Source organism: Ovis aries, chromosome 4, assembly GCF_016772045.2.
Source record: "Ovis aries strain OAR_USU_Benz2616 breed Rambouillet chromosome 4, ARS-UI_Ramb_v3.0, whole genome shotgun sequence".
In the NCBI taxonomy this organism is placed as follows: Eukaryota; Metazoa; Chordata; class Mammalia; order Artiodactyla; family Bovidae; genus Ovis; species Ovis aries.
Genome location: NC_056057.1, coordinates 32,657,561 through 32,675,298, shown reverse-complemented (window position 1 = coordinate 32,675,298; position 17,738 = coordinate 32,657,561). Strand labels below are relative to the sequence as shown.

Below are 17,738 nucleotides of genomic sequence, written 5' to 3'. Positions count from 1 at the left end.
TTGTTGGGTAAAATTAGGAAGAGAGATGTGAACTCAAAGAGAAGTATGATCAGAAATATTCTGTTCTCAGTACCACATAGACACAGAGAGACAGACACACGCCGTTTACTCTTTTTTCTGGGAAAAATGTTGGATGAGTGGTTTTCAAAGCTTTTTCTTTAAGCAGTTGAATCCATTTTCAAGTGATTTGATTTCATTTAATTTGTATAAACAAAATGGTTTCTAGCCAGAACTAGCCTGGCAACCAAGGTATGGCAGAGGCTCCCCTCACTAATATGCTTAATGATTCATTTACAAAACTTTTGTTTCTGATCTCAGCAATTAGTCCTTCTGGAGGTGGGTTCTGGTAGCAGTTTAGAGATTTGGGGACCCAGAAAAAGAATCATTTAATCGAGTGATAAAACAGCATTTCCACAAAATTCAAAGTTAAAACTGTGACCTGGCCATTTTGGCCTCCTCATGCCACTGGGTAAAAAGTTACTACAGCGGGGTAGGTGCCTGATCCTGGCCGTCAAGAAAAAAAATTGCTATTCTTCTCCATGAGACAAAAGATGACTGGAACTCAAGGGGCCCCCACTGGACTCCTTCTGGTTGTTGGGAGAGACAATCCTCTACGGTTCTCGAGTTCCTGGACATGCCAAGAATGCAAGGTTCTGTTGCTTTTTATCCAAGCCCCCATTTCTCAGGGTTTTGCTGGCAGAAAGTGACTATGACAGTGAGACAACGTCTCCCTTCCAGGATAAAAAGCAAGCCCGTCTATGGTTTGCTGTAAGATTGGCAGATTCCTTAAACTCATTGTTCATCTCTCAGCTCCATCACAAACCCACTGTGTGTGTGATATCCATCCAGGCCCCCCCACGTCACCCTCACAGTACTTCTGGGGCAAGGGGAACTGGTGCATACACGCTGACGTGGGGGATGCTGTGCAGCGACTAGCCAAGTCTGCTGCCCCTGACCTAGGAGTCTCGTGTCTTCTGCCAGCATCCATCCAACAGTAACAGGCTAACTCAGTCAGCTTTTAAGTAACATAAAATCAGATCCCAGAGGTAACACTGATGCTGCCAAATGTTGTGGTAAATGTTAGTGTTTAAGACTAAAGTAATCCTATACAGGGAAGTCCGAAGGTTCAAGATATCTAGGAAGAAAAGATCAGGTCACCACCCCATCAGGTAAAGAAACTTGAGGGGTTGGCTAAAGACAAAGAATAGGATGGCCAGTGAAGAAAGAAGTCACAAATACAATTAATAAACCATGATAAACAATGAACGGGGCTTCTACTTTTTTTCTTTTTTATAAAATATTTACATAACAGTTGCCCTTCCCCTCCAAGATCATATAAACCATCAACTATCATATATAGCCCTTAGGATCTTAAAGTGACCTAGAAGGAATGGATATCACTAAGTGATCCTGGAGTTAGACACTATAAGTGAAAAAAATTTTGGTGGTATATATACATATTTTTAATTATAGGAATGAGAATAAGAGCATGCATGTTTGTATTGGACAACCTAAGGTAGAAGTCATAGTGGGTATCTGTGGATTCTGGCAATCTAGCTTCCAATTTCCCCCTCCTATTAGAACTTCAAACTCTCATTTCTGGGGGAAAAAATCCTCATTATGAACTATCCTGGAGAGAGGGCAATTCTCTGAGCCTGCCTTTCATTATGGAGCCCGTAAGTCAGACAGTTCTATTCACTCCTTAGCAAAGACCTAATCTGGCCAACAATCAAAGGCCAGCCAATTAGACACCTACTTCCAGAATTTTGAAACCCGAGTGAATGATGGAATGATAGTGCAGAGTGTGGGGAGATGGAGACGTCTTGATGGTGGCACGAGCTAGTCGTCAAGACTGTCCCTGCATTGTAACCTTGACTCCGGGGTTTTTGCAGCCTAGTTACCAAAGAATCCCTTGTTCCCCCTGTTTGCCAGGCCTGCTCAGCTTCCAGCCTGCAGTGAATGCAGTAAGCTCCCCAAATTCTCTAGACAGAAACTCGCTCAGTCTCTTGATTCCAAACATACCCACCTACACACTTACCAACCCTTTTTTCCTTCCTAGTCCTATGGAAGGGGAACCATCCTCCTTCCTCCATATGAGGTTACTCACCTCTAATTCGGACTTCATCTCAGGAATTATCTATCAACTACCCGTTCTGTCTCATAAGAACTCAACCTCTCCATCTCAAATGAATTGTTCCTACTAGTTTTTAAACACACATACGTCTCCCATTTAAACAAATAACATCAAAAGCCTTCATTTGACTCCCTGTCTCCATTTAGGGTCAAATTTCTCAAATGAACTGTCTCCATTTTCTGATATCCTACTCACACTAATCTGACTTCCATTCGTCTCCTTATCAAAGTCAATAAACCCCTCTTTGTTATTACATCCTACAAGCATTTTTAGTTCTTGTCTTACTGACTTCTCATAGGCTTCAAAATTTGCCATCTTCTTGCTGAAACAATTTCTTCTCTGAGTCTCAAAACTCTCACCTTCTTCCTACTCTTCCAGGCATTCCTTTTTTGTTTTCCTTACAGGCTCATTCCCCATCCAGCCTTTATCCTAGTCTCTTAACTCTCCACAGCTTCAGTGAAGTTATCTTCTATCTGCAGGTAACTCATAAATTCGTATTTTTAACCCACAATTCTCCAGACCTGTCCACTCAGATACCTCAATGTCTCAGCAGCACTGTGAACCAATTAAAATGCAAATTACCTTATCCTCAAAGCCTTAATCCAAAAAATAAAAGCCGTGGTCCATTTTTAGTATCTCCTCTTTTAGTAAACAGTGTCATGATCCATTTAGTTATGCACTCTAGAACCCTGGGGATCATGAATGACATCCGTACAGAAGTCTTCCGCATTCAATCAATCACCACCTTCACAAAAGCAAAAAAAGCAGCCAACTTTTATTGAGAACGTATGCATTATCAAGTCCTGTTTTAAGTTATCTTGATTGTCTAATTTAGTCATCACAACCACACAGGATGGTTATTATGCCTAACCTGTTGATCTTACCTCCTAAATCTCTTGAATATATCACCTTTGGTGAAGCTCCAATACTTTGGCCACCTGATACAAAGAGCCAACTCACTGGAAAATACCCTGATGCTGGGAAAGATTGAGAGTAAAAGGAGAAGGGGGCGGCAGAGGATGAGATGGTTAGACAGCATCACTGACTCAATCAATGGACATGAGTTTGAGCAAACTCTAGGAGACAGTGAAGGATAAGGAAGCCTGGTATGCTGCAGCCCATGGGGTTGCAAAGAGCTGGACAAGACTTAGTGGCTGAACAACAACTTCACTGATATTTCTGTTGCTGCTCTCACCTCTGTCCAAAGGACCATCTCATTGGGAACTTCTGTTTGGTGTGTCAGCAACTACTGAGTTAATTCACTTATTTCACAGAGCAGTCAATCATCTCGGTCAAAAGAAAAACTGATAACACCTCTTCCTCCTCTTACAGATATATGTGAAAGGGTATCAGAGAAAAGGCAAAACCCACTAACTTGACTTATGAGGCTGTACCCGGGTAGATCTCGAACAACTTGTCCATTTTCATCTTTCACCATCCTCCCGCTACGTTCTGTGCTCCAGTCACACTGGCTTTTTACCAGTCTCTGGTACCTGCCATTTTATGTTAAGTAGGTCTCACACAATGGATTCTCAACAGATACTCACCTGAAAGGATGAGTTAAAACGCCAAACTGCAACAGGGGAATAGATAACCAGTGACCCAAAGAGGGAGAGAGGTATTTACAGGGAACTACAGAGACGAAGAATAGGTGGAATTGGTTTATTGGTTGGTTTACAAGCTAGAGAGGTTAAAACATGCCTAAATGCTGACAGTAGCATCCAGCAGAGGAGAAGTTAATGATGCCTAACAAGGATAGAGTAATTAACGGTGCAGCAACTTTTCTGATTAGACTAGTACTGAGAAAGTCAAGGCCCAGATGGAAGTGCTGGCTTTCAATGGCCTTAGTCACTGTAGCAGAATTTTTTAAAAGTGCCAAAACAAGTTTACAGATTTGGTGGTGGAAAGATGAAAGATAGATAGTTCCAGACTAATGACTTATATTTATTTGTGATGTCAAAAGAGGGATGATCTACTGAAAGTGAGGATACAGGGTTCAGGTTAGAGGAGAACAGTAAAATAAATAGGTAAGTGGGATTGCTCACCAGTAAGTAGTACTGCCAGGCCAGGTGAAGTCAGGACTCACCCGGTGGAGGGCTGCCCAGTAATGGGATATTCTTCAGCTGTGCTTGGGAGCCTTGCACAAAGGTGAACAGTCATCAATGCTGTTTGCCCAAAGGATGTGAAAAAAAGGACAGAGGGCCAAGAAAGCTTGGGACACTGAAAAGAGAGCAAAGAGAGAGAGATATCTCCTAAACCGGACAGACAAAAAGAGAAAATTGAGAAGAGTTAAGGACAGGGAGGTCTGGATAATAGGGAGTTGTCAATGGGCGTTGTTATGAAAATTCAATGAGAAAAGCCTGTAAAACACTTTGCAGAATGGCTGTTATATCCAAAGTAAGTGCTTGAGAAGTGTTTCTATTATTGAGGATTTGATGCAGAAGGCTTAGATCATTGCAGGAGACCCTAAGGATTACCGATGTGTAATAACTGACAGTCTTGGAGAAGTGAGCATACAGAGGGTGAGTTATTTTAATAATAGTAAGAGAACTGAGGTGACGGCTCAGCAAGCATCCAGTCTTCAAAATTAGCTTTGCAGTTCTCTCACTTCACCCTCAATGGGGCTTTAACATAAGCTCTTACTTTCTAATTATTCTTTAATTCATTTAACCTGAGGAAACTGAACTATAGTGGTACTCAAAGTTCTCAAAACATCTCTCAATTGATAAGGATCTTCTGGACTGCATTAACAAACAGCATCAGCACTGGGTACGTGCAGTAGTGACTAATGACCCTGCCCTGCTTTGAAGAGCCCCTTTCTAGTGTAACAGATAATGTGAACCTAAACAAAACGTTGGAAAAATGACAAGGCACTCCACCAAATAAAATAAGATGCTACTATACAGCCACTCGGAGAAGGCAATGGCACCCCACTCCAGTACGCTTGCCTGGCAAATCCCATGGACGGAGGAGCCCGGTAGGCTGCAGTCCACGGGGTTGCGAGGAGTCGGACACGACTGAGCAACTTCACTTTCACTTTTCACTTTCATGCATTGGGGAAGGAAATGGCAACCCACTCCAGTGTTCTTGCCTGGAGAATCCCAGGGATGGGGGAGCCTGGTAGGCTGCCGTCTCTGGGGTCACACAGAGTTGGACACGACTGAAGCGACTTAGCAGCAGCAGCATACAGCCACTAGAATGGCTAATGTCATAGAGACTGACGATACCAAGTGCTGGCTAAGACAGAGCAAAAGCCTGTCATACAGAACTGGCTGAAGCGTGAACTGGCACAACTTCAGAAATTGTACCCCTATACCGAGTAAAGCTGAATGCAGCCTACCTTGTGACTCAGCAACTCTATTCTTGGGTATTTCCCAACAAAGGCACGTGTGTACACATCAAAAGACATGTGCAAAAATGTTCACAGTAGTACTAGTTTTAATAATCCCAAATACCCAGCATGATAGAAGGGATAAATTGTGGTGTGTTCATGCAATGTTCATGCAAGTTTGTATGTATGCAAACTACATACAATGAAGATGGACTAGAGCAACAAACGACAATATATATAAATCTCCCAAACAAAATGTGAGCTTTAAGAAACCAAGACACATGAATGTATGCTCTATGATTCCATGTACGCAAGTTCAAAAGCAGGAAAAACAAGTCTGTGGCAGCAGAAATTAGAACAGTGGTTACCTTTGAGGAGGTAGCAACTGAGAAGGGCATAAGAGGGAGACCTCTGGTGTATTAGTCATGTTCTTTTTCTTGGAGGGGGTATGTTCATTTTGCAATAATTCTTTGAGCTGCACATTTATGATCTGGATCCTTTTTGTCAATCTTACACTTCATTGTCAAGTTTACTTAAAAACAGGAGGCCAGAAATGACTGAAAGGATAATGGAAGAAAAGGCTTCACAGAAAGCTGAGCAGCAGCAGCTGGCTCAGCAGCATCCCCTTTCACCACTACATACAGATTGACTCAAGTGTCACAGAGAGATGAATGACCTAAATCCTATTGTCTAAGATCGCACAACTACTTAATGATAGAGCAGGAATTGGGATTCAGGAATTCTAAGTTCACAGTGCTCTTCAATTCTTGTAGGGATGTTTCTGGGTGTGTATAGAAGGGCCCTTGTCATCCCATCTTCAAAGTAATGAGGACATAAGGGGATGCAAAAAATAGTAATAACACAAAAGTATTCACCAGAGAACAATGACAATTTAAAAACTGGTTCTCACTTCAACATTCCTCCTCTAGCTTACACTAGCTTCTCCTCTGCCACTTCCCATCAACTGCCCTTGTCAGTCCTTGGTGAGCCTCCTCTGTACTATGTCAAACAGGACAATACGTGTACAACGTAAATCAACTGCAAAAGTCAAACTACACGTCTTAACAAAAGATGCAGGATTCTAAGAAGTTGGTAAAAATGCTCCTGGAGAACTGTTAGCAAAGCCATCGACGAAAAGCAGAAACTGGCAGATTAAGGCCATTGTGGAAGAAATTCCTGATGGCTCATCCAGCGTCCATTTTTCCCTTCCCACTCAGTAACAGAATCCTGCTACTTAGTATTCTGTATTTCTATTGTAACAATAAGTAGATACTAATATTGCTTAAGGCTAAGTCTAAAAAGTGGTTATGAATCAATTTTAAACCCCCAAAGCTAAACATAGTCTCAGACAATCCCCTCCTTCTCAAGCAGACATTTGATGCTCCAGCCCAGTTGCACCCTATCTACAGAATGAGGCAATGCTTCACAATGCTATAGTCTGCATATGAAAACACGCATTTGGGGGAATGGGAGGGTTGTTGGAAACAAATCTGGGCGCTAGTCAACTAGGGTTCTTTTACCTGTTAGAGGCAGACACTAGTTAAATGCATCAATAATGTCAGTGGTGTCATAAACAAAAAAGGTTCACATGAAAGGAACATGAATGTTTACATGTAAATTTATGCATGAAAGTTACATAAAATATTGAATTCAGGCATTCACAGCTACTTCAGCCCAAAGACCAGGAAAGATTTAAATGCACTCCCACTGCCATCTACTGCACTCATGCACGATGTCAGGAGCTAATGAACAAAAACAAGATGCCAGCAGAGTTTTCTTAAAGACACCAGCAATTATTATCTTCAAAAAAATCTTGAAATTCCTCTATTATTGTCCATATTCCCACCAGAACAGAAACGGTAGGAAAGGGGGCAGGGCACAACCTTTAAAAGGGTGGCGCAGCCACAAGACATGACAAAAACTGGTTAAAACCAACTTGGTCCAAGATGGTGGAAGATTCGACTTCCAGTGGACCTTGAGCCTCATCACACACTTACTGTAATGCATTAGCACAAACTAAATGACACCCCCACCAGTGCCCTGACTCTTCTGAGGTTAACCATAAAAGGCCAAAAAGTGGGTGATGGCCCAGTTCCCAGAAATCTCTGCCCCTTCCCCTGAAACCGTTGGAATAATCTTCCCACTCGTTAGCCTATAAAATTATCCAGCCCGGAAAACTAACCATATCAAGGTGCATTCTCAGGTACTGAGACAGACTGCATTCTGTCTATGGGTTGTGCACCTCTAAATAAATCCACTTCTTACCTGTCACTTCACTGAATTCCTTCCACCATAAGACAAAGATACTGAGCTTTGGGAATTCCCTGGAGGCCCAGAGGTTAGGACTCGGCTTTCACTGCTGGGGGCGCTGGTTCAATTCCTACCTGAGGAACTAATCCTACAAAGCCGCAGGAAAAAAGAAACCGACCTTCAATAAAGTCCGGAGACCAGCTGTATGCTCTCAATTAAGTTCAAGTCCCAATCTGGTTTGTGCAGTTTCAGCACCACCAAATGAGCAAGCTAGGTTTTGCAGTTACACTCACATCCTGCTTTTGTCATGAAAAACAGGACCACAGACACAAAACTGAAACATTCCCACAGATCTCCCTGGACGCACATTTCTACAAACAAAGCTTCCAGGATGAGGAAAATGACCAAGCGACTTTTCTGGTCTAAGAGGCATTCATAAACAAACAGATTCTCTGGTCTACATTCTTTGGCGTTAAAACCCGTTCTTTTCACAACCCACCTTTCGCCGACGTGCCGAAGACTGTCACTAAAACGCCACACATCAAAGACAGAACAAAGACTCCTCTCAAGTAACAGAGGCGCAAGGGGCCCTTAATGGATGGCACGGAATTTATCCACGACCGTTTCTGCTCTAAATTAACACGTACAGGAGACTGCCTTCTCCTAGCTCCACCCCGGTAACACAGAAGGGAGGCGGGGATCCTTATTTAAGAGGAGCTGATGTCAGGGCCAGCAATGCTTCTCCCTTCCTCGAGGGCTTCGGTTTGGGCTGTGCCAATGGGATTCTTCGCACGAGATCTCACGGCAGCTAAAAACGGCTGGCCAATGGAGGGATGCTCGGCTCACAAAGAGATAACTAGGGCACAGCTGTTATACAACCGATACCCGACGCCGGACGCCAGTCCGAGAGGTCCCCTAGGAGTCTGACCTGGGAGCCACAGCATCGGCGGACAACGAGGCACTTCTGCTGGAGAGCTGTTTAACGCGACCCTCCACCAGCAGCTGCTTCGCCGGCGTGCGAAAATGCAAGGAAGGGCGAGGACAGAGGAAGAAGAGGGTCGTGATCCACGGGGCGCGGGTTTCAGCCGGGTCCGTCAGGGGCCCAAGCCCCGGACCACCTCCCCCACGCCGACGGTCACTCCCACAGAGGCGGTACCTGTTTCCGCATGTTATTCATGACGCCCATGAAACCTGCCAACAATTTGGCTTCCTCTCGAGCAGCAAGTTTCTTCTCGGTCTTCTTCTTGCTGCTCTTCTCTACCCCAGAGGCTGCCATCCTCCTTCGGTCAGCGCGGCTCACGCCCGGGACTCGCCGGGCCGGGCGAGGGGTTGCACTTTCCAGGCACGCTGGGGCTTGTGTTCACCAAACCACCGAGGCTGGGAGAGTGGCTGGCTGTACCACTCCGCCTGCGGAAGCGCGGGGACACCGCAGACCTTGCAGTAGGGCAAGGCCAGACGACCCGCTCAGAAGATCGCTGTAAGGCGATGTAGTCGCTGGGCTGCGTCTCCAGCAGAACCGGAGCCCGGAGGAGGAGCCTGCGCACTTGGCTCGAGGGGGCGGGGCCGCTAAGAAGGCGTGGGGGGCGGGGCCTACGCGTCAGAGCCGCGCGCCTCTCCGAGCGGCTGGAGGCCGGTGCCGAACGTCCTTTCCGTGCGCCGCTGTTTTGGTTTCTAGCTGGTCCAGAGTTGCGCGTTCCTTTCCCTTTGCCCAAGACAGGTTTTACAAATTTGGCTGACGTGGTGAGATTATCTTTTGGGGATAATTGGGTGATAGAAGGCATTAAAGAGCGTCCCGTTAGCGTAAACTCCGTAAGGACCAGCGTCGGTGTTGCCGTATCAGAAGATGACATGCTGTAGGCGCTCAATATTAAATGGGAGGAGACCACCACGTACTGCAAGTTAAGGTTTATTGCATGGAAAATAAGGTTTATTTGCTTGGGATTCATAAAGCAAGGATACACAGTCCCCATTGGTGTTTCCCTGATGTGGAATGGCTGCCTGCTTAGGCTGGTTTACTTCTCAGTGTTTGAAACTAAGATCAGGTGTCAGCTTTTCCAGAAATCTCCAATTAGGCTTCCCAGAGTAATCATAGAACTCATGAGATGCTTTTTGTAACTATAAATCATATTATTTCTAGCATATAATATCTATAATATAAGGTTATTTGAAATTTACATTTTGAAAACTTATACATATCCCTTTAATTTTCTACCTAGGTCTATATAGGAATATGGGAGAAGGAAATGGCAACCCACTCCAGTATTCTTGCCTGAAAAATCCCGTGGACAGAGGAGCCTGGTGGGCTGCTGTCCATAAGGTCGCACGAAGTCAGACACGACTGAAGCGATTTAGCATGCATGCATGCATATAGGAATATATAGAAACATGCTTTAAGTAAAATAATTGACTATCAAAGCATTGCACTTTCTCTTGATTAGGAGAAAGCAATACAGTATAATTCAAATGAAAGAGCAAGTGGCTTATAAGGCGCTCCAAAAACAAACAAAAATCTAAGCAAAAAAAAAAAAAGGCTTTAAAAAAGGGAGTTTGCTGGTGGTCCATGGTTATGACTGCGCTTCCACTGCTTCCACCTGGGGTGCTGGTTGGATTCCTGGTGGAGGAAGGTGCAGCCAAAAAAAAAAAAAATCTAAGCATTCTTAGAAAAGAATAAGACATTTATACCTCTGTGTACCTTTTAATTTTTTTTAATCTAAATGTTCTCAGATCTTCTGTTTTAACTAGTCAAGACAGTCATCCTTGAGTATTTGCAGGTTGGGTCCAGAAGCTGTTGGGGATACCAAAATCCACAAATGCTCAGAATCCCATAGTGAACCCTCCATATCCATGGTTCTGCAACAGGTGATTCAACCAATTGTGGATCATGTAGTACTGCATGTACTTATTAAAATAAAAATCACTCTGTCAGTACTCAGTTCAGACCCCTGTTGTTAAAGAATCAACTGTAATTTGAGACTTTAGAGTGGACCCTGACAATAGAAACCATTTATCCCCTAATGGAGTTAGAGGAAATTTTTGTTTACTTTATTAAATGACCTAGAAAAGTGAAGAATGAGTATATTTAAACTTTTTTTTAATTGAAAGGAAGTAGAAACCTGTCTTCTTACTCTAAGGCTTTGGAAGACACCAAGGATCCTGGATTCAAAGGCAGAAATGTAGGCGATGAGGTAGCATGCCGTTCTGTAATAAGGCAAAGGAATCAAGGAATAGCATCCTCTCTACTTGATGTCAGAAAAAGTCCTTTCACGCACTGCAGAACACGGAACACTAAAGGCCATGGGAGAGCCTTAGGATTCAGAGCTTAGAGACCATGAAAGTTATACAGCACAGAGGTTAGGCAGAAGGCTCGCCTGGATGCAGAGTCAAGTATGCCGCTCTCTAGACTGCCAACTTTGAACAAGTTGCTTAGCCTCTCTTGTGTTTAAGTCTCCTTATCTGTAAAAATAAAACTTACCATGGAACTGTTATAAGGTTTGCAAAAATACTTACGTTGTGGGAAGGGAACCCCTTCCAGGGCCCGAAAGGGGGCGCTTGTCTAACACTTGGAAATGAATTGTCTGAGGAGACGCATGTGCTGACAAAGCAAGAGATTGTATTGGGGTACCTGGGTGGAGAGCAGTAGGGTAAGGGAAGCCAGGAGAACTGCTGTGACACGTGGCTCACAGTCTCAGGTTTTATGGTGACGGGGTTAGTTTCCCGGTTGTCTTTGGCCAATCATTCTGACTCAGAATCCTTCCTGGTGGTGCGTGCATTGCTCAGCCAAGATGGATGTCAGCGAGAAGGATTCTGGGAGGTCATAGTGGTGTCTCCTTTTGACCTTTCCCGAACTTTTCCAGTTGGTGGGGCTTCCCTGGTGTCTCACGTGGCTTCCCTGGTGGCTCAGATGATAAAGAATCTGCCTGCAATGCAAGAGACCCAGGTTCGATCGCTGGGTCAGGAAGATCCCTGGAGAAGGGAATGGCAACCCACTTCAGTATTGTTGCCCGGAGAATTTTATGGACAGAGAAGCCTGGAGGGCTACAGTCCATGGGGTCACAAAGAGTTAGACACGACTGAGTGGCTTTCACTTCACTTTCCTGGTTGGTGCTGGTACTTCCCTGTTCATTACGAGGACCTCCTATTGTAAAATAATTAATGCAAATGGTTACTATGGTGCCTGGCCAGGTTGGGTGGTTTTAGTCAGTGTGCTTCTTGTAACAGCTTGGTGCCAGAGCAAGGCAAAGAGTATCACTTTACTGAGTTGACAATATTAACTATTGTTATTTAATCCAGAATTTCTTAAAATGTGTTCCTCAGAAACCAGTTCTATAAACCATCCCCCTCCTCTCTCCTGAAATAGGATCCCTGGGAATACTACTTTGGGAAACAAGTAATGTGTCCTTCTCAGAGAAAAATCTCAAGTATACTTGTATGTTAAGTGTTTGGAAATGACTTATCCCTATTGCTTGAAACTTGATTAGGTATAATTTGCTGTTGTAGATGACATTTTGAGGTTTCTTACCTTTTCTAAATGTCTGAAAACCTCCTTTGTTTCTTTTGTAAAGATTAACTAATGAATGGAGGGCTCATTCACCTGGAGGGAAGAATCCCGGGCAGACCAGAAAACTGACTTCAGTCTTGGAGACGCTGGAATCACTACCTGAAAAAGAACTTTAAATCTGGATCATTGTTGCCAGCCAAAATCTTTGCCTTCTCTGCCCACCGAGGCCAAATGAAAAATGTGGAGACAGAGTTTGAAGAATAGAAAGATGGCTTTTATTCTCAGCCTGCAGAGAAGGGAATACAGTAGACTCATGCCTCAAGAACTGTGCTCCCCCTCCACGAGGAGTCTAGGGGCTTATATAAGGCAAGGGCTCACATTCAGGATCAGTGATGAGGAGCAAAGGTGACAGGATCTTGATTACTTCCTCTTGCATTGTTTCAGAGAGAGTCATAAACTGGTGTCAGTAACCGGGTATCTGATTCTGGCAGTTCAGTGGCTCTGACCTCCTTTCGGATATGTAACTTTAAGGGGGAAGGGTGTTGTAAGGGTAAACACCAGATAGGGGATGTATTTAGCATAGACTCAAAGGAGAAAATGTGAATTGTAACTCCTGCAGAGTTAGGGGGCAGAAAAGCAAGCTTAAAGACATGCAGAAGTTAAGAATCTAGGAATGTTCAGGCCTACTCACTGTTTTATCTTCTTTGTTCTCAGGAAAGGGAAAAAAAAAAACCTCATTCCTCTTTTCCTTGTCACTGCAACATTATGACAGTGGAACTCTAGGTTTTAGAAACCTTTATCAATATGACAGGCAAAAAAGTGATTTTTTTTTTGCGTGTTATTTTAGAAATTCCTAATGAGACTGAACATTTTTTCATGTTTATTGGTCATTTATGTTTTTTATTTCATGCATTTTCTATATTGTCTATGTCCTTTGTTCATTTTCCTTTTGGATATTTTTTTTCTTATTGATTTGTAAGCATGAAACCGAGCAGGACCCTGTGGGTCTTCAGGGCACAAAAGTCTTTCTGTGCATTTCTTGTTTGTAGGAAATAGTCTTCACAAAGCTTCCATGACCTTCCCTGAGTTCCCAAGGGCAGGTTCAAAGAGCTGCTAATCAAGGAAGGGAGGAGATGCAGAAACAGGAGAAGAGCAATCAAGAAACAATAGTACAGCCTTGGGGCAGGCTCCTGGTTTCCCCCCACCCCCTCAATGAATATACACAGCAATATCTTTGAGCTATTCTGCCGATACTGAAACCCCTACCAGAAAAAGTTAACTGTGTGCGTCCCACCAGCATGTAGACCCCAGATTGGTTGGACCAGAAGATTGACAATGCTGACTCCCAATTACCTCACCATCAACCAATCAGAAGAATGGCTATGAGCTGATCACACCCACCTCTTTGAACGGTTACTATAAAATTCATTACCTCCTCTGGAGCCACCACGTAGTTCTGAGGGCATTAGTCTGCTCTGCTTCCCCTTGCCTGGTAAAGCAATAAAGCTGTTCTTTTCTATTTCACCCAAAGCTCTGTCTCTGAGATTCAGTTTGATACTAGGGTACAGAAGCTGAATTTCAGCTACAAGCATGGTTTGTTAAGGTGGGTTTTAGGCAAATTAAATGTGAGATAATATATGCATAAAATATCCAGTAAGTCATTGAAGACACAGGATAAGGCCAACAAGAAAAGAATACTCACTAGGGAAAATAGAATACAGATTTGACCCTGAGGAAGAAAAGAATTCAGCAGAAGCAAAAAATGAAGTATTCAGAGTGATCTGGATAAGCATGGCCTCATATGATCCTTACCAGTCATGCTTCCCTATATTATACAATTTAGTGTGGCATCCATGACTGCAGGAAGTCCAGTCTTTTTTGAGTTTTACTCCCCAAGAACTGTATATACAAGAAGCCCCGGGCGTTCTGATTAGTGTCCAAATATTTGTCTAGCTATTATTTTTCCTTCTTAAACCCAAAACTCAGAGTGCCCCCTTGAGGTCAGAGGATTCCGCAGAACGGCTCTGATGCTGTAACACTCCATAATGTGCTGCTGTTGCTTTGTGGACCGAAATGCCTGGTACACTGCCTTCTGAAACCCGAGCAGACTGAAGGCATGCCCTGACCAGCCCAAGCTGTTGTTACCCAGAGACCATCAGCACTGTCACTGCCCTTGCTGACCCTGAACCTCAGGGTTGCTGTCTACTGACCCAGGCCAACCTAACAGTGGCTATAATTATGCCACAGATCCTAGCCCAGGCGATGGCTATTCTCTTTGTACAAAGGAGAAATGCACAATTTGTTGTCATGTGAAATTGAAACTGTACCCTATAGGGTTAACCGAAACTGGCATCTTAAATCCCAAGTGTGTCTTACAAAACAGTAGATAAGGGAATAGGTTATTAAAACCCTCTCTGTAACCTCCCTTTACTAGTTAGTAAATGAGTTGTTTTTCTTAAACAACTAATTTAGTTGTTGTTTTTCTTAATTATCTACCCTCCAAGCTTCCTGTAGCCCAGATAATATATTACAGGGCTCCTTAACCACCCCTATAGATAATGTCTCTGACGTATGGGTCACTATGGTAACAGGTGGATTTAAGTTGTTTTCTAGAAACCTAGAGTTGACTCTTATCCAGCTCAAACTGGTCAAGAGTGGTTGGGACCACCAACCCCCAGACTGGGCCTGCCCAGGTGTCCAGTGAATGACCTTTTGACATCAGGAGGCTAAAAACTGCCATTTTTGAACATGTATCCCACGAAGAAGCACATAACCCAGAAACACCTCTCACCTTTTCCCTACCTCCAATCACCTTTCCCCACACCTAAAACCACCCTGCTTTTTAAAAAGTGTTTATTTTGTTTATTTTTGGCTGTGCCGGGCCTTGCTTGCTCCGCGGGCTTTTCTCTAGTCAAGGCCAGCAGGGGCTACTCCCGGGGTTCTGCTTGCAGGCTTCTCACTGCGGGGGCTGCTCTCGCCGCAGAGCATGGGCTCTAGTGTGCTCAGGCCTCAGCAGCTGCAGCTCCTGGGCTCTAGAACCCAGGCCAGTGGTGGTGGAGCACGGGCTTAGTTGCTCTGCAGGATGTGGGCTCTTCTGGAATCAGGGGTCGAACCCATGTCTCCTATATTGGCAGGTGGATCCTTTACCATTGAGCCACCAGGCAAGCCCCGCCCTGCTTTAATATCCCATAAATATTTTGCCTTCCAGAGGGCAGATCTGAGACTTGTTCTCCCGTCTCCTTGCTTGGTTGCCTCATGAATAAACTTTCTCTGCTATAAACACTAACTGGATGCGCACCCAATATGACTTGGCCTGACCACCTTCAAATGCTTATAATTCGCATAGGTACTTGCCTGAAATCCATCAAAGTGTTCAGGTCTTTTGAGTGAAAAATTTTCATGGCCAAGCAGAATCTTTGGAGTTGGTTCTGGGATACGAGTCTGCCTTTTCCCCAGGTTGCTGGCCTCCTGAATATAGGCAAGCTTTCCTTTTCCAATCAACGCTTTCCTCTCCAGTACTGGTTTTAGAGCAGTGAACACCCGAAGCTGAGTTTGGTAACAAGCATCTTTGTCCAGCTCATCTGGAATAGCCATCTGATACTCTTCTCAGTTTCTCAGCTGCACTCAACGCCCATGTTTTTAAGGACAGTTGTGTTCTCCTGCACTAATCTGTCCTCATCATTTGTCACTGCCCTCTCCTCTCCCTGACAAAAACACAGATAGGAGCGACCCTATAAAGTCAGTGAGAATCCTGCTCCCACACCCCCTTCTCACTGGAGACTTACAGACCAGACTTTCTAGGTAACTCTTTCCAGCTTCTCTAAGTTTCTTTTCTATCGTCTTCTCCGTGTTTTCACCAGCCTTTCCCCATACTTCATACATCTTTCCAACAATAGACAAAACAGAAAAATTCCAAGCAATTCTTTTCTAAATCCCCAAATAGGTTGAGCACAATTTTCACGTATCCATTGTTGTACCAACATTCAAAGTCTTTTGCGAAAATCTTTCATGACTGTGAGGAAGTGGTTCAAAGAGACAGCCTATGATATGGAAAGATAGCAGAACATATTGAAAATGTGTAGAAAAACTGGAAACCAAACTATAAATCAAACTGCTAACAGTGCTTATTTACAGAGGAAGAACATAAATTAAAAAGGAAAAATTATTCTCATGATCCCTCAACATAGGCTCTTCTTATTTGAAGTTTTAACATTTGTTTTAGAGAAACAAATAAGGACTGAACCCAGTCTGCTGTGTTGCAGGCAGATTCTTCACCGTCTGAGCTACCAGGGAAAAGCCGTAATAGAAACAGCAAATATATGGGAGTTACAAATATTACAAAGTTCTTTAAGAAATGCTTCTGGATATGTGTCTCTTGGCACAGAATTTTGGCACTTTGTTACATTCAGATACTTACACTGAAGTATCTAAAAGGTCCTGATCAGGTCCTTCATAGTGCCAGTCAACTGATGAGAGGCTGGGAAGGAGAGGCCTGAGCAGCTGCCATGAGCTAAGAATACATCTCTACTGGCCCCAACCACAAAGCCATCAAAACTACCAATAAAAGACACTCTGGCATGAATGTTGAGATGGTTGCCTCCTTCTGTAGATGGGGTAGGAGCTAAGAAGAAAGTAACAAGGATGAGATAGCCTTGAAATTCTCTCAGTCTTTGAAGAGCAGCTAAGTATCTCAGATACTGTGTGCGACAGAGCTATAAAAGCAAATGGTAGTGGTTTAGTTGCTGAGTCGTGTCCGACTCTTGCAACCCCATGGACGGTAGCCTGCCAGGCTCTCCTCTGTCCATGGGATTCTCCAGACAAGAATACTGGAGTGCGGCGCCATTTCCTTCTCCAGAGGATCTTCCCAACCCAGGGATCAGACTCAGGTCTCCTGCACTGCAGGCAGATTATTTACCGACTTAGCTACGAGAATACAGAACTTTAAAAGCAAAATTCTTGAACAAAGTTATTTGTTAGAATGTGTCTAATTTTTGGATTTCCCAGGTGGTACTAGTGGTAAAGAACCTGCCTGCCCATGCAGGAGACATGAGGGATGCAGGTTTGATCCCTGGGCTGGGAAGGTCCCCTGGAGCAGGGCATGGCAACCTGCTCTAGTATTCTTGCCTGGAGAATCCCATGGGCAGAGGATCTTGAAGTGCTACAGTCCATAGGGTCACAAAGAGTCGGACATGACTAAAGCAACTTAGCATTCACACATCTAATTTTTATTAGTGAGGGAGTCAGGAATTAAGCAATTAGCCAATAGAGTTGGTCTTCTTGCTTCACGCACACACAAACGTGTATACAGTTAGCAAAAGGAAATGTGGTTAAATGAGATACAAACCTGAGGAACATTCTACAGGGTAATAAAACCATAGTATCTTCTGGGTTAATTTCTCTAAAGGTTATACAATCATAACACCTTATCAAATCCTTCAGGGTAACCTCCAACTTTCTAGGGCTATGGCACCATTTGCTCTTTTATCAGTTGTGGGTGTTGGTCAAATATACCTTGAAAACAAAGC

At 43.8% G+C, this 17,738-nt stretch overlaps 2 protein-coding genes across 7 annotated transcripts in view; one reads left to right on the top strand and one right to left on the bottom strand.

Moving 5' to 3' along the window:
* KLHL7 (kelch like family member 7) overlaps window positions 1-9,261 on the bottom strand; it is a 54,376-nt gene extending 45,115 nt beyond the window's left edge. For 2 of the 5 annotated variants that reach the window (XM_042248454.2, XM_042248455.2), the window contains exon 1: window positions 8,215-8,397. Coding sequence is in view for 1 of the 5 variants with exons in the window: in XM_004007786.5 (XP_004007835.1) it covers window positions 8,872-8,991 (120 nt within the window). In the remaining 4 variants the exon portion in view is untranslated. Of the gene's footprint in view, window positions 1-8,214; window positions 8,398-8,643; window positions 8,838-8,871 lie in introns of those variants that run through there. The other 3 variants (XM_004007786.5, XM_004007787.5, XM_042248456.2) reach the window with 3 other exon arrangements.
* The window catches only part of HYCC1 (hyccin PI4KA lipid kinase complex subunit 1), a 216,582-nt gene that overhangs the window by 50,784 nt on the left and 148,060 nt on the right, over window positions 1-17,738 (top strand). The gene's annotated exons all lie outside the window — the stretch shown is intronic.